Source organism: Symphalangus syndactylus, chromosome 8 (genome assembly GCF_028878055.3).
Source record: "Symphalangus syndactylus isolate Jambi chromosome 8, NHGRI_mSymSyn1-v2.1_pri, whole genome shotgun sequence".
Lineage (NCBI taxonomy): Eukaryota > Metazoa > Chordata > Mammalia > Primates > Hylobatidae > Symphalangus > Symphalangus syndactylus.
The window spans coordinates 141,880,340-141,902,383 of NC_072430.2; the positions used below are offsets into that span (position 1 = coordinate 141,880,340).

Below are 22,044 nucleotides of genomic sequence, written 5' to 3' on the forward strand. Positions count from 1 at the left end.
GACCGGGTCTTTGGGCTCATATCTCTATGGGCCTAATCCATGGCACTGGTGGGAATTCTCTTTCCTCAAGCTGGTTCCTTGATCTGAATAGCATTGGCCTGAAGAAAAGAGGAGCCTTCCCTTCACATTCCTGGAGCAGTGGGGGTCAAGAAGAATGGGAGGGGAGAACCCAGAAGAATTTAGAAAGATGAGAGAGGGGACCATGACTAATTAAGAAAAGCTGCAACAGCACTGAAGTGCAGGCCTCAGTGAAATGGGGGAGACCTGGGGACAACAGCCAACCAAGGGCAGAGCCCAACTATGGTAAGATCAGGGCAGGGAGACTCAGCTATCGACATCCTCCACCCCCAGGGCAGTGAGACTTCAGGGACACCTCCATTACTCCCTAAGGGGCCAGTGACTGGCTGTTTTCCTGAACATGGAAACCTGGACAGGGTGGTGGGTAACCAGGAGCCCTCGCCGGGAGACGTGGCCATGTTCCCCAGGTGCAATGTTGGAAAGGGCTGTTCTCAGGCGACGTGGATCTGGCTTCCTCCATAAAGTAGCCCAGGACCCAGAGGGCAGGACTGCATCCCACAGGGAATCCCATTTCCATTCTGTGTTTTATAAACTTAGGGTGCCACCAAACACCCAGGCTGAGTTGGTTTTTTGTTGTTGTTGTTTTTCTAATTTGTGGTTATTTCAGAATAGATTCAATAAGTAAGTGTCTCCTTTGTGTCCTATTTGATACTTTACATAGAAATCAGGTACTGACTTGTACTGATCATGTACTTACTTGTACTGAAACTTCCATGGTATGTGGCTCTGACTTGAGACCTCAGGTAGCAGACCACGGCCACGTGGTATGTCTGCCCAGCGAGCAGGCCTCCGATGACGCGGTCCGTGACTGTAAGGTTCTGCTTCAGAACCAGGGACTGATCATGGGCTGAGGTGATGGTGAGGTCATAAAAATAAGGACCGGGGGGCTCAGGCCTCTCCCAGTGGAGTTTGGCGCTGTTCTCTGTTATCTCAAACACCTGGACTTCGCGGGACACCTTAACTGGAAGATAGATCAGAGTGTGAAGATAAGAAATAAAATCCTCCATGACTATTGTGCATGAGCGAGAGAGGAAATCTGAAAGGGATGTGTTAACAGACAAATTGACTTGAAATGTAGGTGAGGCGAGGAACTAATTTCTGTTCAAGCCCCTAAAAAATACTGCTCTCATACGTGAAATGTGAAATTCACAGTAATGAAAAATCTCATTATTCATCAACTATCTTTTTTTCTATTAAAAATCTCCACTCTTAAGCAGATACTTTGGAAACGCAAGGCCCAGCCTACTAATCATAAGTTGTGTTTGCTAGAAAATGAGCCCCATAATTTAAAATATATTAAGTCATAAAATTTTAGGGTATGACATGAAATTCTTTTAAAGGAATTCTGCCTTCTCTCTTTCATACTGTTCATAAAATGAAGATAATTTCCATTTTATCATGAGCCTTCCTTTACAGCTTGTGACATTCGGTAGTGTCTTCCAGTATCTTCTTTAAGAAAATGATAAAATAACATATTCTTGGTCTCGTTAAAGCCATCTACCTTTTGTATCTAATTCAGTCTCAAATATATTAAGTTGGTGCTGAGTAATTGGTTTTTGCCATTACTTTCAATATTTTTCTCATGGTCAGTATGAGCATAGATTTCAGCCTTGGAGAATGACTGATGGTCCAGGCTCTGACTTTTCAGGCTGCTGGACTGAACACCCAATGTCACCACAGCACACAGCTTAGGGCCCCTTTTCTGTGGGTATGAGGCAGAGACAAAGTTTGCAGTTGCAAAGGGCTCCCCCAGACCTTTTCAAGGCATATTCTAAGGTAGGCAAGTCCGGCTCCATACACCAGCCCAGAAACAGCTAACTTGCTGCCTAAGAACCAACTGCAGGCTTTTTCTTTCTGTCTCTCTCACTCCCTAAATAGGGGCTAAAACCCTATTTCGACATGGAACCTTTTCCCTTTAGTTTAAGACAACTCAATTTCCAGGTGAGGTGAGCTGTGCCCCCACTGACATTCCAGAGATAATGAGAGCTTCCCGTCCCCACCCCAAGACAGGATTGAGGGCACAGGATGGGGAGTGGGAGAAAACAGGCGGCAGAGGCTGGAATCCCTAACCAACACCTCTTAAAATACATCATCCAGGTATACAAACCCAGATCAAGGACTGTATTCTGAGTATGTTACATGCAGGCTTTGAGGAACACACCATGGAGCAGTAAATGAGGATGTCACAAGATGGCAGCCCTAGCAAGGGCTTTCTTACCCACGGGCTTTGTGGTGTCTGGCTTGGTGGCAGCTGGTTTCGCTGCCTGTGGCCTCGGGGCCTCAGGCTTGGTCGCCACTGGTTTTGCAGCAGCAGCAGCAGCAGCGGGGGGTCTTACGGCTGCTGGCTTTGCTGCTACAGGCTTCGCTGCCGTTGCTGGCTTCACCACCACTGGGGGTCTAGCAGTGGCCGTCTTTGTGGCCACAGGCTTGGCAGCCACCGGTTTTGCAGGGGCTGGTTTCACAGGGGCCGGCTTTGCAGCAGCTGGCTTCGCAGATGGCTGATTTACAATAGTTACAGGCTTTGTTGTGGTGGTTGTCACCGGCTTCGTCGTAGTCAATGGCTTCGTTGTCGTCACTGGGTTGGATGTAGGACTTGAAGTAACGTTATTTGGAACATTTCTGTTAAGACAAATTAAATATTACCTCTACTTTTGCCTGCTGTCTAAAATAAATAAAGACATAACCCCATGAGTTACATTAAATTTGCTTTAGCAAAATGCATGCAATAGTTTTTATAGATTATGTATAGCAGTGTATATATTAAATTCCTTCTTTTAAGGATCTGTGCCTCCCTAAAAAAAGATATGGAACAGCATATTGAAAAATAGAATCATTAAAAATGAAGCTTATACTGTTCTACAAAAACATCTTTTAATTTCTAAAATAAAGGCAGAGAGAAAATAAGAGACAATAATAAATAATATCCAACAAGTTCTCATTATAGCAATTAACCAACAAAACATACACCAAAAATTAAATGAAATCAGTAGTCAGCTACTTACATTATAAGAAAATATCCACTCAATCAAATGCTATGTTGAGCTGGAAAATTATAAAGTTAGCATGTACTGTTTTGCTCCCAGGGCTTATTATTGAGAGTATATATATTTTTTATTTCTCTTAATTTTTGTGTATGTGGATTTTTTTTTTACAATTTCTTGATCTATTACCAATATCTAGAGAGAATAGCAACCTAATCAAACAGACATAACAACACGGACCCATACTTCATAGCTTTCTTGATCTTCGAAGAAAATATATTATTTTATAGTCATATCTTGCTACATGTCCTAGGAAGTATTCATATATTTTCAAGTTAATATCATAAGACATCAAATACTAGGTTACTTCATTCATTCTGTTTTCCTAAACATAAAAAGGTTGAGCTAATTTTAGGGAATGTTTCAGAGAAAAAATACGACTCGTTAGAGCCTAGAAAAACAGATGCTACAAAGCTAAATGAAGCAACCAGTGCCACGAGAAGGGTCCTAGTTGCCTTAGCAATGATATTCATTCTTGCTATGCTGAGATTTAAAGCCACTCCTTCTGAGGTCAAAAGAAAGAGCTGAAGGACTTAAGTGGTGATAGAGAGAAGGGTCTGCAGTAGGGGGAGATGGGCTCTCTTTCCCCATCTTGAGAGTCAGCCAGTAGTAAGCCAGATAGTCATTTTTGGAGGATCATTTGCATTCACATCTCATCTGTGTACGAAGTTCAGAATCTGCAGAATCTGCACTTCCCTCCAAAGCATGACACACTGTGACGTTCTCTTAAGGAGCACACATTGCTGACACACTACAGGAGCTCAGTTCACAGCAGCCACATCACCCCAGCTAGCCCTCTGTCACATGGCTCCACTGCCCTCTTTGCTCCTAGGGTTGGCACTCGAGATGGAGCAGGGCATGAACCACGGCACACAGGCCAGGCAGCAGCATCAGCATCAGTGTGGGTGCCACAGTCCTGCCCACTCCCACCCCTCCCCTCAGTCTTCATAGAACATGCACATGGCTTCCTATTATTACCATCATTACATGTTATCACAGCATTAATAATTTTAAGAAGACATGGAGCCCATTTTTTGGTGTATCCAATCCTTCTTTTATGTAATCATTTCACAACACATACGGTAGACTGTTGGGACATACGGTCTCAATTATCTGCCTTCTCTCTGCCCATGCCCTTTACAACGTAATGTGGCAAGTCCTTCCGTCAAGCCTAGTTTTCCGCTCTTAAATCTAGTTTAGCCTTTGGACATGCTTTGGCCAATAGAATGTGGCAGAAGTAACAGTGTGCCAGCTCTAACCTAGGTTGTAAGAGGCCTTGCACACTTCTGTCTTCTCTCAGGGAACCCTGCCAGGTCACCTTGTGAACAAACCCAAGCTAGCCTGCTGAGAATGAGAGACCACGTGGAGCAAAGATGAGCCAGCCCAGCTGAGACCATTCTAGACCAGCAGCTCTATAGCTGAGAAGCAGCTGACCACAAACACAAGGGATCCAAGTAGAAAACTGAAGAACCACCCAGCTGAGCGCAGACAAAAATTGCTGACCCGCAGAATTGCAAATTAAATCAATGGTTGTTGGCCGGGCCCGGTGGCTCATGCCTATAATCCCAGCACTTTGGGAGGCTGAGGCAGGCAGATCATTTGAGTTCAGGAGTTCTAGACCAGCCTGGACAACAAGGCGAAACCCCATCTCTACTGAAAAAAAAAATACAAAAATTAGCCAGGCATGGAGGCGTGCACCCGTAGTCCCAGGTACTCGGGAGGCTGAAGCACAAGAATTGCTTGAACCCAGGAGGCAGAAGTTGCAATGAGCCAAGATTGCACAACTGCACTCCAGCCTGGGCAACACAGCAAGACTCTGTCTCTAAATAAATTAATTAAGTAAGCAAACAGATAGGTGATTATTGTTTTAAGCCACTAAGTTTTGGGTAGCTTGTTACGTGGCAAAAGCTAACTGATAAAACAGATTATTTGAGAAGCATGACCCACATTACCTTCGGGAAGTCACATTTTCTGGATTTCAAGGTCCTCATCCCGTAAAGTCAGGAGTTGGTTGGAGGACCTGTGCATTCCCTGCAGTGCTACAATTTTTAAGACAATAATTATAATCACTTACACTTGCTTGTGACCAAACTTCACAAGGTTTTTTGTGGGTTGGTCCCCTTGAAACCAATCACACTGTTTCTTGATATCTGGGGACAAGTAAAAAGCATTTTCACCTAAAGAAAAAAACAAAGAAGACAATTGAACTGCCTGCTAATAACATGAAAATTAAAATTAATCTGTCAACAAGTTAAATGAATCACATAGTATTTAGCCCATAATTATTGTTGAATTAACTATAGCAGACAAACTACGTCCAGTGATTTTAAACATAAAGTATGATGGCATTTGATCCATAAAACGTGGTAAGCCAATATGTTCTATTTGGCAGTATTTGGGTGATTAAGTTAAATATATATTTATCCAACATGAGAGAGAAGACAGTGATAGAAGAAAAATCAAGTGGAGAGTTTAACAAGTTCTAGACCCTTGGACATCAGATTATAATCCAACCGCTTTTCAGATTTTCTCAATGCTTTGTTGAACAAAGCTTTTGTTTTTAATCTTTGGAAGACAGGAATAGTGACCTGTGGGTGACCCTGGGGGCTTACCTTTTCTCCACATTTTTCCTTGAATCTTTTGGGGGCCAGACCTTCACAAATGTGAATACTGTTTTCATAGACCTCAACATTCCCTTAAATAATAAACATTTAGCATATATATGTTTATTTATACTTTATAAATCCCCCTCATTTGTTCCAAGCCTTGCCTGTACTGACCCTGGGCTGCACACTGTACAAAGGCTCTGGAAACTATAATAGGCTGCACTTCCTCAAAGAGCAGTCTAGGGGACCACAGACCCACAAACAAATGATCAACAGGCCAGGTAATAGATGCCCTAAGTAGGGTGTCCGGATTAACCATGAGCAGGCCTTGGGAGCAGGCGCTTCCATGGCAAGCAGAAGCCATTGGAATTGAGCTTTGAAGATGATATGGGTTTGCTGCTAAAGTGTGGTGGAGAGCATTCCAGGGAGGTGGAGCCCCATGAGCAAAGACCCAGTGGTATCCAAGCATGGGGCTGGTGGCTGAGCCCAGATCAAAGCAACTCTTTCTAGAAGCTTTCCCCGGTGCCCCTAACAGAAATCACTTCTCTTGTGACATGCCAGCCTATTATGTCACGCGTGATAAATGTGCATTTGATCCATTTGCCCACCCACTTGTAAACTGTTAAGGACACCAAGAGTGCCTTATGACTAGCTGGTGCTTGGTCAAATGTGGTGGAATAAAGGAGTCAATGAGAGCGAGGATTCTGTCTGCATGTTCCCTGCTTACTCTGGCTCCTAAAAGCGTTTGTGGCATATGGCAGGTGTCTGTTAAATGAACGAAACAGTTCTTGTCAACACATCGGTTGTCTTTTCCATGACTGTTCCCATACTTCTCCTGGCCCGAGCATAAAGCCAGGCCAGGGCACATGCTGTGCCACGCAGGACTTACTGCTGACGAAGGACGGCAACAGCCTCCCGAAGCGCATCAAAGGCTCCTCATTGAGCTCGGTGGACTTGTCCACTAATTTGAAGAAGACGTCGTTTGGCTCACTGGCGAAGGTGTATACCTCCTTGATGTTCACCTTCCTGCCAATGCCCAGGACCACGAAGAAGTAGCCCTTGCATTTGGCCTGCAGGATGACTCTCTGGGCCTCCTCCAGCTGCTGCTCCTGCACCTCGCCCGTCAGCATCAGGACCACAATTTTCAGGTCCCGTGGGTTTGGAGCACTTTCAAAGACATTCTCTATGGTGTATTCAATGGCACTGCCCAAGGCCCTGGTTCCCTGCAACTGTGTCATTCCCCTGCTGAGGAAGTCCACCAGCTTCTCCTTGGAGCCATAGTCAGTCAGGGAGAATTCCACCTTCACAGGTGGCATGCTGGCACTGCCCACAGACTCAGAGGGCGCGTGCTGCACAACGGCCACTCTGGCGAAGTGCTGGGAGGCCTTGGGGTCTGGGCTCATGTCCAGTTGTCTGACCAGGTACGCTATGTACTTCTTCATCTCATTGAACTGGAATAGGGTGGTGGTCTCAGCGCTGTCTAAGATGAAAGCCATGTCGATGTCCACATCGCTCCCTGCCGCTCTCCTGTCCCTGAAGGAAGGCCTCCAACTGCCAAATCCACAGGATGGGTCGATGTTGCAGATGTCTAGAAAGAAGCATGGCAGCCTATTTGTTCTGTGACACCCACAGCAGGATACACAGCTCATCAATCTGCTGGGAGACTTGGGTAATTAAAATGATCACATAAGATCAAAAGCGGGCTGGAAGCGGTGGTTCATGCCTGTAATCCCAGCACTTTGGGAGGCCGAGGCAGGTGGATCACGAGGTCAAGAGATCGAGATAATCCTGGCCAACATGGTGAAACCCTGTCTCTACTAAAAATACAAATATTAGCTGGGCCTGATGGCACATGCCTGTAGTCCCAGCTACTAGGGAGGCTGAGGCAGGAGAATCGCTTGAACCCAGGAAGCAGAGGTTGCAGTGAGCCAAGATTGTGCCACTGCACTCCAGCCTAGGCGACAAGAGTGAGACTCTGTCTAAAAAAAAAAAAAGATCACAACGAAAACTGATTTATATCTTGCTGCCTTGATTTGATTACGGCCAGTTTTCAGTTTCTATCACCTAATACTTAGTAGATGAAACAAATCAGTAACCTAAAATCTTTGTAGTATACCATGTGCTGGCATTTTTTAAAGAAATGAAAAATTATCTTACTTCTTTGCCACTCTTTGAAGAAGTATGTTCTAGAAAGTCACTAGTGCCAAATATTTTCATTCTAGATTCTAATGTCTAAACTTAAGCAGAAACTGCCTCCTCCTTTGTTACCTATAAAATGAATTATCCCCCATCAAAGAGAAGCTGTTTTGGGAGGTCCATTTTTAATATAGAAATTGCTGCAGTAGTATTTACACTGGTAAATACGAGGCTTTGTGAATCAATTGAACTCAAGCTCTTTTTACAGATCATCATTATTCCCTCATTCTCCTATGGATATTATGTTTTGCAATTGCAGCTGAGCAGATCTTCCTGTTAGAGAAACAGCTTACCCAAGCAAACATGACACGTGAGGACATTCTCCAGGAAGTCTGTGAGGTCTCTCCCTGCAGGCAGGACAAGCGCATGCCCCACTGCTGTGTTATTGATCTGGTTTAAACAAAAGAACAATTTTGGTAGGGGCGTACATGATCAGTAATATCTGAAAATATGGCAGAGGAGTAAATCAAAGCCACATCAATACAATAGATTAACTTCCCAATAGGGCAGTATTGGGAATATCTTCTCATTTGGGCGTGGGGCTAGGCTCTGAGTATAATAGAAAGACATAGGTTTTATTCTAGTAGGGTGAGCTGGAGTTCATATCCCGTTCAAATGGGGTTCAGTTTTTTCAGCTGTAAAATGGGGGGTAATACCTTCCTAATGGTGTCATTTGGAGGGTTAAATTAGATAATAAATGTTAGTACCTGGTGTATCCTCTGGCAAATAGTAGGAACTTAATCTTATCGTTATTTTTAGCAACAATATGGGAGCTCCATCCCTTCCCCACCCTCTCAGGTGTGATTAAAGCAAGTAACAAAATCACTCCCAGTGGGTGCAAAGAGTCCTGTCTATCGCAGCCCCTGGCACACGATTAGCAATTATTCATTTAACAAATAGCTAGTTTGAATGAATGAGCAAATAATTAATGAATGAATAATTTTTTGATCTTGTTGAAACCATGCTAAGAAACTCATGTGGTTCTGGGTCCCTCAGCCCACACAAGCACATATTTATGTGAATAAACCCCCCCATCAAGAGCACATGGCTGGTAGCCCAACTTCAACACTGGATTCCCAAGCCCAGCGCTCTGTGCTCAAATCATCCTGTGTTCGGCAGAATAAGCACTGAGGAATGGCGGTGATGACCCAATGTCTTTTGCTGACACGGGCTGTGGTAAAAGCATAGAATATCCAATGTGGAAGGAAAGACATTAGTAATCATCCTGCCCCAGCCTCAACTTACAGGTGACAAATCTGAGACGCAGGGAAGCTAAGTGGCGTGCACATTACTTTAAATGGGTGGGGGGAGTGTGGAACCAGGTCAAGGTCTCCTGACTCCCGGGTGGACTCCTTCCTACCCATCACCCATCTGTCTTGAACAGTATCACCAGAACTGCACTGAATAAATATTAATTGATATAAGAATTAAACCGGTCGGCTGGGTGCGGTGGCTTATGCCTGTAACCCCAGCACTTTGGGAGCCCGAGGCAGGCGGATCACGAGGTCAGGAGTTTGAGACCAGCCTGGTCAACATGGTGAAACCCCGTTTCTACTAAAAAAAAAAAAAAATACAAAAATTAGCCAGGCATGGTGGCGAGTGCCTGTAATCCCAGCTACTCAGGAGGCTGAAGCAGGAGAATAGCTTGAAACTGGAAGGTGGAGGTTGCAGTGAGCCGAGATCATGCCGTTGTACTCTAGCCTGGGTGACAGAGCAAGACTCCGTCTCAAAAAAAAAAAAAAAAAAAAAAATTAAGCCAGTTATTTAACAGAATTACAAGGGACACTTGACTTCTCTGTGGGCTAACCCTTGGGGCCTGACTGAAGAAAGCTTTGCACAGTGGTGTAGATTGGGGGTGCTGAGTCGGCATAGTTTTGGGGACCTCACGAAGAGACTGCAGGCCTCCAGGGCCACCCTGGATATTCACCTTCAGGGCCGACTGGGACAGAGTGGAGAGTGGAATGAGTATTATCAGCACATGGGTTTCAGAGTCTAATGGACTAGGGTCCTAGCCTCTCATGAGCACCTCACTAACAGCAGGATCTTCCTATCCATGAGGTGAGACTGATGATACAAACCTCACCAGCCAGTATGGGAAGCAAATGCCCAGTACACAGTAAGACACAGCTCAGAGTGTGCACGGGGGCCATCTTGGGAGGAGACAGGACTGATCCAAACGTCCAGGTCCTCATGAATAAAGCAAACAAGTCACACCACCTTGTTAGTAGATAGAGGGTGTCACCAACACTAGCATCACTAACCGGCAAGAGCTGTCAACATGTGAGGAGGGACCTGCAGGCAGTGCTGCAGGCATGTAGGCGTCCCTGTAGTGCTGGAGCCACGAGGCTGTCCTGGAGACCTCACAAGAGAAGTTCTCAGGCAGATGGCCTCATTGGGGATGTTTTAGGAGCTATGGGACATGAAGCCACCAAGGAGCATGGACGTGTCTGAGAACCTTCTCAGAGCCCCAGAAGAAAGAGAGATGCCAACAGCACCCACAGAGCACAGACCTGCAAAGAGTTGATGAGCTGCCGGTCTTCCTGGCTTGTAAGGAACAAGGGGGTGATCCCCGCATCTGAGAGCTTGAGCACAGCCTCTCTGAGCTGTGGGGATGCTCTTGTGGGCGTGTTGCTGAAGAAAACAGCCACTTTCCTCATTAGGAATCCGTTCCTCACACGCTTAAATGTGTTCCTGGCCACAAATGACATGGCGGTCTCCAGACTCGGCTGTTTGGATGTCAGAGCCACCTGAAGGTTCTTAATCTTGTCCAGGAGGACCGACTTCCTCTTGGAGTCAGCAAACCGGATCTCCGTGGTCACCTCGTTGTTGTAGGTGACCACGGCCACCCGGGCCCCCCGTGGGCAGTTGCTCTCAGCAATGGTCAGGTCATTCACAATACTCAAGACCACATCTCGCATCCGGCCGAAAGTGTCTTGGTTGACCCCCTCAGAGGTGTCTAAAGCAAAGGCTAGTTCTGTTGGGAAGACGGGGCACTCCAGGGGCCCTGTGGAAAGTGGAGGGTGGAGGGTTAAAGACAAACTGTACTTACTACAAAAGGGAGGCTTCTTTTCCTTAGGAGAAAGTCACCAAAATCAACTTACCATAACAGCAAGCTAGAAAAGAAGCAAAGAGAAGAAAGGGTGAGAGACTACCATGTGAGAATTTCGAATGTAAAAATATGCATTGTGAGACAACAGAAAATCATGTACTTACGGCATTTATCTTTGATGCTTTGGATGAGGGCACATTGCTTTAAAAGAAAATAAAAGAATATGTAAAGAGAGCAAATCAAAGGCTCATGAGGTAATGAGTCATTCTGGACACATGCAACTTACATCGATGGAGTCGCCTCTGTTGCCCTTGGGACCCTGTAAAACCAAGGAACAAAAGGCTGAGAGGTACAGCAGATGGGGAATTCGAATAAACAGTCTTTGGCCCCCAGAAATACACAGAGCAAGACAAAGGGGCCCATGGATAGCCTTGATTGTTTACAGCCTCTCCCTATAAACCTGATTTTATCCCTTGCAAAGCAAAAGAAAGAAGATTCTGAGAGCAAACGTGTTTCCCTGGGAGGTCATTTGGCTTTTGAAATAGTCTCATGTTCTGAAACCAGGAAGCTCACCACCAATCCATGTGAAGCCCACGAGTGAGCTTGGGTCTAGATTCTGCTTCTCTTGAGAAAAGAACTCCCTTTCACAGACTTGCTTGATACGCCGTCCCCTGCCGAAGGGGCAGTGAGAGATCATTGAGCTGCCCTGGTTCCCTCTGTGTCTAACGCATCCCAGCTGAATTCCAGCCCAAGGAGCTCTAGGGACTGACTCGAGGCTTCCCTCGGTGTCCCATCCCTAAACCTCACCACCCTGACAGCCCAGCAGGCATCTCATGGGCCATTAGTTGTCTTTCCAGGGGGCTATTTCTGCCTGCTTGGTCTTCTGCAGGAACTGGCTTAATGTGCTCCCCGCAACAGTTCACCTACTTAAAGACAGCAATCAGACCCACCTGACCAGCCTTCTTTTCCCTAATTCAACCAAACTAAGCCCTGAACCTTTCTTTCTAGGAATGATTTTCCAACTCCTGAATTATCTTTTCCATTATTTTTTGAAACTCATCAATTTCAATATTGAGGGACAATATATGGAGAAATTCAAATAAGAAAACAAAGGTATTAGCAATAAAGAGGTTTGGAAGGGCTGTGGGAGGATGCCCTCCTGGCTCCTGGTGGCAGCATGACTAGCGGGCTTTAACCACAAATCAGGAGCTCCCTTGGGGATTTTATAGATCAAAGGAAGCATTGTCAAACCAAGGCCTGGCATAATTACACTGCTTCTACAAGATGCAAGCAAAAGGTATTTAAATTTCCCCTCTTTGGTTTCTCCTCTACACAAACTTCAAATGAACCTATGCCAGGAAACTTTATATAAAGGCAAATTACAATACTCTCTAGATGACAGGATATCTCATGACACCTATTTTTTTAAAGTTTCTTGTTACTCTAAAATTCAAAATCTCTTTGCTGCATCATGATGTCAGAGAGGTGGTTTGACAACCAAGCAAATACAAAGAGAGCACATTTTCTTGTGAGCAAAGCAGATGGTGGGAAGTTTTCAGGGACCACGTGTAAAGCAGCCAGCCCCAGGTGGCTGGGTCAGAACTGGATAAATACTTACAGCTGGTCCTGGGTAGCCAGGGTCTCCCTTCTGTCCAACTATCCCTGGAGGTCCCGAATTTCCCTAGAGGGAGCAGAACAAAGATTGTTCAGTTGTGTAAGAAAGCGGAGAATTTAAGGCTCCTATAGTTGGAAGGGACGGTAAAAGTGATCTAACCCAAGGGACTCCATCACCATGAGAAATCTCTCACTTTAAGGGAGCTAAAATGTCTCTTAAATTCAGGGACAAGCAACCTCAACAAAGCCAATGGGAGTCCCCCACCTACTATCGAGGGATTGTGTTCTCTGCCAGGCTAAGGTAAGACAGATGCTTTCCCAAGAACCATTAATGTGATTACTAAGGATTCCCAGGAGAATAGGTAACAGACAATGAATTAGCTCATGTGTTCAGTGTAGATAATCATCCAATGTTTTAAAGCTCTTTGGGATATTAAATGATCTAGTTTGACTGTCTTCACTGATCAAATTAATAGGATAATTATGTTTCTTTTTAAACTACATTTCAGGCTGAAAATAACTGTTAGCAACATTTACCCAGATCTAGGCCACAATTTGCTAATTGAAGACTCTGCCATTTTAAGAGGGTGAGTAAACATCCATTGTAGAATAATCTGGCCAGGTATGGTGTCTCATGCATGTAATCCCAGCACTTTGGGAGGCTGAGGTGGGAGGATCGCTTGATCCCAGGAGATGGAGGTTGCAATGAGCCAAGATGGCACCACTGCACTCCAGCCCAGATGACAGACTGAGACCTTGGCAACAGAGTGAGACCTTGACACACACACACACACACACACACACACAGAATAAAAAGAAAAGAGCTATCAGGGCCAAAAGTAGCTTAAGGAAGAGGAATCTCAGCACCAGTAGTCTGAGGAGCCCATGGCCTTGGTCTGGCTCGCTTGAAGCCCAGAGGCTTCAGAAGCAGTTTCCATGCCTCATTCACTCCCGTTGCCTGGCTGTCTGGGTGGGCATGGCCCAAAGTGACTGCACAGACTTCCCAGTCACCCATAATGAGACTCGAGACTGTAGGTGGGTGCTGTGCCTGGAGCGAGCTGGGCTGGTGACCCTGGAGGTGAGTTGGAGGAAGAGGAATACACCTACAGGAGGAGAGCCATGGACCACAGCCATGGTGGTGCCCTGAGGACATTGGTCTGGGGCTCAGGATTCCCTTCCTTCCACCCTGTGCTATCCCTGGCCAGGCTGCAAGTGAAGGATAATTGTCAAAGCCTCAGCAGTTATCACATTGAGATATACATTCTCATTCCTCACCTGCAGCCAAGGCCCAGGCAAACTTACCCTTCGGCCTCTGATGCCTTTGGGTCCTGCTGTTCCATTTAGCCCAGGCTCACCTGGGTTACCCTGGGAAGAAAGCCGAGAAGTGGCACAGTAAGCTCTGGAACAGAAGATCTCACTGAGGGTCCGTGAGGCAAGACATCCAGGGGACGTGTGGATCACACTTTTCCAGGGCAGCCAAGTGGTTAGCTTTGATTCACTTTTCCGGTGGGTTACTAGTATATTTGTGGCATTTACAGATAGTCTTAATTTATTTAATCATGTATAGTATATAACCTACATACTAGTTGGTATAGTATATAACCTATATACTAGTTAGTATAGTATATAACCTATATACTAGTTAGTATAGTATATAACCTATATACTAGTTAGTATAGTATATAACCTATACTATCATATAGGTTATAGCATTTCACAGCTTACAGAGTACTTTGATTGCAGTTTATTTCATTTAAATCTCATAAGCACCAGGACATGTATGTATTGTGACCTCCACTTGACAGATGAGAGAGTGTTTTAGGGAAGGAAGGGTCTTTCTCAGGGTAGCCCAGTTAACTGAGTGGCTGACCCAAGGCTAATGCCAAGATATTCTGATTCTCAGTCCATGGACATACCAGAGCCATCCCAAAATCATGATGATGCTTCACCGACCAGGGATTATTTACCTTTGGTCCTGGGTATCCAGGGAATCCTCTTTCTCCCTATAAAAGATAAATACGTTATTTAATACTTGGTTCTAATTTAAATTCATCTAAAATAAATTGACCTTGAAAGAAAGAAATGTCTGCTGAGTCATCAAAAGAAAACACTCACTCAAATACAAAGACAATTTTTAAAGAAATGATTCTTTTAAAACACATCAGAAGTTGTCCTTGGAGCCTCCTGGCAGCAAAGACACTTGGATAATCCTCAGCAGATACGTACTTTTTTGCCTCTGCGTCCTTCACTGCCAACTCCGTCTCTCCCATCATCTCCCTAAGAGTGGGAAAGAGATATGACTGTAGGTCGCCATGCCTGGCACACCATAACCACCGTCTCTGCCCTGCTGCTGCCCTGAGAAGTGGATCCTTGAGCTCCTGAAATGTTTGCAGACTAAGGTGCAGGAGTAGGCACACTTCCTGCTCCTGTCCTATCCTCCAAGTGTGAACGAGACCATTTCTGTAGGCGGTGGGCTCAAAGGACTCCTGTAGCAAAATGGCACTGGCAGACTAACATAGAAAGAACTGCTGGTTGCTTTTAGAAAAGATTCTGTTTGGATGTAGAATCAAAGACTCATCAACCCCAAGAATCTTAGAATTGACAGGAATCTTGATGGTTACTTTGATTCTCTGCATCCATGGGTCTTTGTTTCTATTTCAAAACCAAAACACCGAACTCCGTCTTTCAGGCTCAGGTCATATTCCCCCTCCCCATACCCCTTCCCTTCCTTCCAAGTCATCACCCCTAGACCCCCTCCTTTCCAGCACCTCCCCCCAGCATGCTCAGATCTGTTCCTGTTGCTCTCTCATGAGGAGCATTCAGAACTGGACATCATTAATTATTTCAAAAGAATCAGAAGAACTTGTGTGACTTGTACATTACTATCTCTAACATATGTAGGAATTGCCACTTCGTTAATTTACAGTTTTCAACAGATATCGACAACTAGAGATCTGTTGACCCAAATTAATAGAAACAGAATCAGGAAGAGATTTCCTTCAATAGTTTGAATAAACTTTCAAGTCTGAATTTTTCCTGTGCTTCTGAGATTAAAAGTAATACAGATTTGTTTTTAAACTTCAATTAGTTGAAAAGACAAAAATGCAAGAAAGAAAAATATTTTAATGCTTGGGATTAAAACAGTCAGATCAACCTGGTCCTTTTATATAGTGTTTAGGTGTCATGACTCCTTTCGGAAAAAGTCACAATGGACCGTAGATTACTTTATTCTTTTGTAACGTAGAAATGTACATTACAAAATTGTTGTCGGTGAGTTGTTGGGGCGTTTTTAAATAGCATTTAAAAAATGAGTTACTGAGGTAATAATTTCTATTCCTAAGATGTCTCATTCAAAACAAATTGTTTCCATCTGGACTGAGACCTAATCAAATCCAATTCCATTTTAACCCAAATGACATTTACTTCTTTGCTGAAAAGCTTCATCTAGTTATGCTTGCAAAGCATTTGTGGGACCTAAGATGAAGGTGGTTTGAGCTTCATTAGCCTCTACATTCCCTTGTATCAGGAAAAACACAGGGGAAAAAATGTCTCTACCCACAGCCCACCCCACCTCTCTACCCCTGCCAATAAAATGAAACTTGTTAAATTAATTTGCCATGGGTGAGCAAGTTTCACTATTTGCAGCCGTATCCCCAGTAATACAAGAAGCAAGGCTCATCTTTATTTGGAACCCTCTCCTGGCTTCCTGCACCTTCCAGCAAAGAGTCAGCGACAGCCTGACCCCCAGTGCGCTGTGACCTTACCGTCTCCCCACGAGGGCCCCGGTTCCCGATTCCTCCTTTTGGTCCTGGCTCTCCGGGCTCACCCTAGACACGAGAGACGTGGCTGAGACCCTGTGGCCCAAGGCTGGCTCACAGTGTGATGCCAAGTCATGCTTTTGTTCTAGGTAAGGGTGCTGCAACATGCTGACTTCACCTTGGAGATTTCAGTGGAATGATTTTCTAAATTGCAACATTCATGTGCAAACTCCTGGAAAAGAATCCAGGAGGGTGTGTGTCCTTTCCACCAGCATGGCACGGGGGACAGGCTGATGAGAAGAGAGAGTAACGGCTGGGAGAAGAAGGCACGGAAGGCGGTGGGCATTGAGCCAGCATAAAACCCCAAAACACTCTCCAGGCAGAGACCATCGTGGATTCACAGGAACTCATTTCTTTTACAGAGAACATGCAGTCTTTTCAGACTGGTTATGACAAATCGTAATTTATCTCAAAGCTGATAGAAAGGAGGTTCCCAGGCAGCCTTCATACAGCAGACTTGCTGTTATCCAGAATAGTCAGGGTCCGGGCTCTTGGATGATCTAAATGTGATTAGCTGAGCCGCTGTGCCGTGTACTGCCCATGTTTAAAGACGGCTCATTCCATATTATACTGAAAGTGTGCCAAGCACTGCCCGGCTGCTCTGATGGCTCAGAGGGTGCTGCACTATCAGCACAAGTCAAGCAAGAGAGGAGCAGAAAACCCGGCAGCTGATGGAGGGCTGTGGCCAGGAGAAAGCCAGCCCTCTGAGCAGGGATGGCTGGTGGCAGGGATGGTGGTGAGAATTATGGTGGAGATTGTCAGGGGACAGTGATCTCACTGGCCAAGCCGTGATCAACAGGGGAGGCTGGAGTGGGAACCAGTAGTACTGAAGAGGAGGGACAGACAGACTGACCAAAGAGGGAGAGGGGTATGTGTGCCTGGCTGGTCCCTGTCCTCAGGAAAGCTCTACCCTTCTCAAGACAAACCTTTCTTCCCAGAGGACCAGTTCTGCCTCGTTCTCCAGGAGCACCGGCGGCACCTCCGCTTCCCTGGAGCAGGAGGGGAGGAATGTGTCAGTCAAGGGTCAACCGTCCAGGCAAAGTTGTCTCTGAAGCCTGACTCTCCCCTGCACGGAGGTCAGAGCCCACCAGGGGCATGGGACCTGTCCCACCTGCAAATCCCAAGCACTCAGCTCTGAGCACAGGGCTACAGACTCAAATATAAACATGCACAGAACTGGCATGCACAAATTTAAAACATGAGTATTACCTCTCAGTGCCAGTTTTCACAAATTAATGCATGTTGCAGTTATTAATGTACATATCCTAGGTTCCTGACAGGACGGCAAGCTCCCAGATTTTACGTGACTTTATTCTGCCTCCCTTTTCACACCCTCACAGTGAGCACCTGGTACATATGGGTATGTTAAAGCCTGTTAGGTGAATGAATAAACTAATGGATGAAATTAACTCTTAAAATGTGGTACAGTCTACCCAGCCCAGAAATAACATAAAATAGATGGTGAAAAAGTGCAAATTAACAAATGTTTCTGGAGCTACTGGATAACTATTTGAATAGCTTTGCATCTATACCATCTTAAATTGTTGATTCATTACAAGTTAAGTAAATGTTTTTTAAAAACCTCCAAAAATATGTATTTATCAGCTTTCAAGCTAGAGAAGGACTTTCTAAGCAAGTTCTTGCCTGCTTCCACCATAAAATATTTTTGTGCATTTATGTAGCAACATATTAAGCTTGTTACCAGTTTATTAGTCATTTTTTAGTAATAAATGATAGGATGCCTCCCTCAATATCATCTCAGACATGAGGGAAACCCAAATATGTAATTCCATGACACCTGATCCTAGCCCAGCAATGACAATGTGTCTCTGCTCATCATTGCTGATAGCTACAATGCAAAATAACATCTGCAGTCACAGCAAGTTCAAGGGCCATCTTCTGTGCTGAACTCAAGGGTGAACTTGAGGCATTCACTATACAAAATATGTAAGCACAAGGGCTATCTCCAGGGACCAAAGGTGAAACACCTTGCATAATCTAAGCATTTTGGTAGATTTAGATTTTCCACGATTCCATCCTGAGGCATAACCCGTGATTTCCACCCAGGGGCCTACACTTGGAAGGGGCAGAATTGAGACTTAGAGGCCCCTGGAGAACCAAAAAAGGAAACTCTTACTCTCTTGGAGTGAAGTAGCCAGTCACTGCAAGGCCTGAGGTTAAATCTGGGGTTTTTGTTGCCAAAGAGGAGAGCTAAAGGGAGATCTGTCTACAATAGCATCATCCAAGAAACTCTCAGCCCGCTTGGCAATGTGCCCTCTGTTCAGCTAGCGAGGGGGCTGGTATTAGGACAGGCTTACCCGAGGTCCAGAAATGCCTTGTTCTCCTATCAGCCCTGGAGGACCAGCAGGACCAGCTGGGCCCTGAGGAAGGAAAAGGCCATCGTGAGTGCTAATGAGGTGACTTTCTGTGAGAAGCCTCTGCATGGCATCTGCCCATCCCACAGGGCCTGGAGCCTCTCTTCTGCTGGCCAAAAAAGGCCACCAAAACCCACAATTCTCCTGTCTTAGCTGCAGTAGCAGCTGCCTCAATCCAGAACGTGAATAGGCAAGTGAGCTTAAAATGTATACAAGCAACAAGCATTCAAACAAAAACGTGTAGGAGAATCTTCACAGAAGCATCATTCACAATTGCCAGAAGGTGGAAACAACCTAAATGTCCATCAACCAATGAGTGGATAAACAAAGTGTGCCGTAGCCACACAACAGAGTATCCTTCCACCATGAAAAGGAATGAAGTGCTTCTACATGCTGCGATGTGGATGAAGCTCAAGAACGTGATGCTCTGTCAAGCCACACACACAAAGCTACCTAGTAAATGATTCCATTTAGACAAAATGTCCAGAGTGGGCAAATCCATAAAGAGAGAGAGATTAGTGGTTGCCAGGGACTTGGGGTGGAGAGTGATGGGGAGTGACTGCTAATGGGTACAGGTCTCCTTCGAGACTATGTTTTGAACCTAGATAGAGGTGATGATTGCACAGCATTGTGGAAGTACTAAATGCCACTTTAAAATGGTTAACTTTCCAGATATAAATGCCACCTAATCATTTTTAAAATGATTTGTGAAATATCAGAGGGCACACAGTCACACAAGGAAGCACTCACCTGTGCACCTCTTGTCCCCTGCTCTCCCTCAAAGCCCAGCTGGCCAGGACCGCCCTTGTTGCCCTTTGAAATAAGAGAAGATGCAGGGAGGAGTCAGGATGGCTCCTGTCAACGTCAGCTCTTTGCTCTACAGTCATTTCTGGGCCAGGGACTTGGAAAGCAACCAGGGAAAACTCAGCTCTTCCAGAGGTAACAGATGATCAAAGTGGTAACCCCAGGGCGAGACAGTGAACACAGGAGCCAGCTGTCTCCCTGCACTTCTACAGTTGTTCCTCACTCTTGCCTCACCTCTCCTCGGACAGCTTTTTGAAACAAGGATCATTTAGACCTAAAGCAGAGGACTGAGACACTGGGAAGTTGTGAGTTGCTGATGGCCAGATAGGTGGGCATGTTCTGGAAGAGGCGCCCACCCGGGACACTACTGCCTCAATCATGTTTCCTGGGGACCCCAAGTCCCCACTGGGCACCATTTTCTCTAGACTCTGCAGAAGAGGCTAAGTTGAAGGAGACGACTGAAAGAGCCTTGGGAGCCATGACAGCCCAAGGAGGATGAAAGAAAAACAAATCTGAGAACCCCAAAATCACTAAGCCAAAGGGAAAAGTCAAGCTGGGAACTGCATCAGACAGAGCTGCCTCCCATTCTATTCTTAAATAAGATAGCTACAAAGTTTTTTTTTTTTTTTTTTTTTTGAGATGGAGTTTCACTCTTGTTGCCCAGGCTGGAGTGCAATGGCGTGATCTTGGCTCACTGCAACCTCCACCTCCCGGGTTCAAGCGATTCTCTTGCCTCAGGCTCCTGAGTAGCTGGGATTACAGGCATGCACCACCACGCCTGGCTATTTTGTATTTTTAGTAGAGACAGGGTTTCTCCATATTGGTCAGGCTAGTCTCGAACTCCCGACCTCAGGTGAACCGCCTGCCTCAGCCTCCCAAAGTGCTGGGATTACAGGCGTCAGCCACCGCGCCCGGCCAGATTTTTTTTTTTTTTTTTTTTCTTAAGCTGCATACCTCCCTCACATTCTGCCCACAGAGGAATTCCTTGTGGACAAAGGACAGACAGAACTGAAAGTCATCCCTCTGCTCAGGGGAAACAAAGGCATATCCAGTTGCTTCCTTCGCCCTATTTTTCACTAAGCATAACTAAGGCACAGGTGACTGTTCTCGTAAACTGTGTATTCAGCGAAAGGCTAATCAGAGACTCAAAAGAATGCAACCTTTTGTCTCTTATCTACCTATGACCTGGAAGCCTCCTCCCCTGCCTCGAGTTGTCCCACCTTTCTGGACCAAACCAATGTACATCTCACACATACTGATTGATGTCTCGTGTCTCCCTAAAATGTGTAAAACCAAGCTGTGCCCCGAACACCTTGGGCAGGTGTCATCAGGGCCTCCTGAGGCTGTGTCACGGGCATGTCCTTAACCTTGGCAAAATAAACTTTCTAAATTGATTGGGATCTGTCTCCGAAGCTTTGGGTTCACAGGAGAGAGTATTTTTCACTCCTGGGCTGGGCGGCATCTGGGCTGTTTGAAGACAGTCTCCCGGGGGCACTCCATGAGGCTCACCTTAGCTCCGGGGGGTCCCCTTCGGCCAAAGCCACCCTGTGGAAGAAAAAGTCCCACAAACTGTGAGGGGGAGCATGGGACGCTGGGCATGGGGCCTAGAGCTCTTTCAGACTTCACCCTCTTATTCTGCGGTTACTCAGGGGAATCTTCCCAAGCACCCACATTGTGCCAAGAACAAGAAACCACGCCTCATCAGCCCTGGGGAAACTCGCACACACAGACACCCTTCCTCCACCCTCATCTGGGTGAAGTTTCGCTTCCTTGCTGCTCTTGTTAATCACCCAATGGAAGTTTTGAGAATTACTGCAGACCTGCCAAGCAAAATAATGACTCCTTTTGGCTGCACGATCCCAGCCAGTTTCAAACGAGGAATGTGAAAAGGGAATGTTAACCTGTCTATTTTTCTTCCATCTTCCCAACTGTAGTGAGAAGTCATGAAATATGTTAATTATAATGGAAGGGAGTCCCAGGTTCTCCAAGTGATCCCGGCCAAACACAACACACACTCAGTTAAGTAAAATATCTGAAGCGCACACATGTGCACCTAAACGTCTCGTGTACTTAGGTAGGGCTCATGACTTGGCAACATCTTCCTGGATGCTCCAGAGGTGACCTTTAGTTCAAACATGTGGGCTTACTTCACAAGTAATCCATTAATTTCCACCTCAAAATTGTTTCCTCGGCAGTGGAAAGGTCTGAGGTGGGACTTTATGAATGTCCTGGGCGGTCTTTGCAAAGTTAGGGTTGGTGTTGCAGAGGCTGTGACCGGCTAGCTCTGTTGTGGGGCTCAGTCATCTGCTACATCAACCTAGGAACCTCACTCTCCGCTTCCAATGGACCAGCCCAGTGATCTGCGGTGACCAGTTTGCCATTATTCGCTGTAATGCCACCTGCTTCAATGGAAGATCTTGGCCACCTTCCATGGAAAATTTGAGACACGGGGACACTCTTCTC

At 45.6% G+C, this 22,044-nt stretch overlaps 1 protein-coding gene across 1 annotated transcript in view; it reads right to left on the minus strand.

Annotated features, from left to right (window-relative positions):
* Positions 1 to 22,044, minus strand: part of COL6A3 (collagen type VI alpha 3 chain) — a 147,629-nt gene that overhangs the window by 9,798 nt on the left and 115,787 nt on the right. Inside the window, exons 26-43 of the mRNA XM_063645782.1 lie at positions 21,091 to 21,126; positions 19,528 to 19,590; positions 18,721 to 18,783; positions 17,329 to 17,391; positions 16,349 to 16,411; positions 14,811 to 14,861; positions 14,552 to 14,587; positions 13,887 to 13,949; positions 12,589 to 12,651; positions 11,257 to 11,289; positions 11,135 to 11,171; positions 11,023 to 11,034; positions 10,432 to 10,925; positions 8,215 to 8,311; positions 6,615 to 7,313; positions 5,194 to 5,296; positions 2,297 to 2,697; positions 776 to 1,039 (exon numbers count right to left, since the gene is read on the minus strand). Coding sequence (XP_063501852.1) covers positions 776 to 1,039; positions 2,297 to 2,697; positions 5,194 to 5,296; positions 6,615 to 7,313; positions 8,215 to 8,311; positions 10,432 to 10,925; positions 11,023 to 11,034; positions 11,135 to 11,171; positions 11,257 to 11,289; positions 12,589 to 12,651; positions 13,887 to 13,949; positions 14,552 to 14,587; positions 14,811 to 14,861; positions 16,349 to 16,411; positions 17,329 to 17,391; positions 18,721 to 18,783; positions 19,528 to 19,590; positions 21,091 to 21,126 — 2,641 coding nt within the window. The remainder of the gene's footprint in view (positions 1 to 775; positions 1,040 to 2,296; positions 2,698 to 5,193; positions 5,297 to 6,614; positions 7,314 to 8,214; positions 8,312 to 10,431; positions 10,926 to 11,022; positions 11,035 to 11,134; positions 11,172 to 11,256; positions 11,290 to 12,588; positions 12,652 to 13,886; positions 13,950 to 14,551; positions 14,588 to 14,810; positions 14,862 to 16,348; positions 16,412 to 17,328; positions 17,392 to 18,720; positions 18,784 to 19,527; positions 19,591 to 21,090; positions 21,127 to 22,044) is intronic.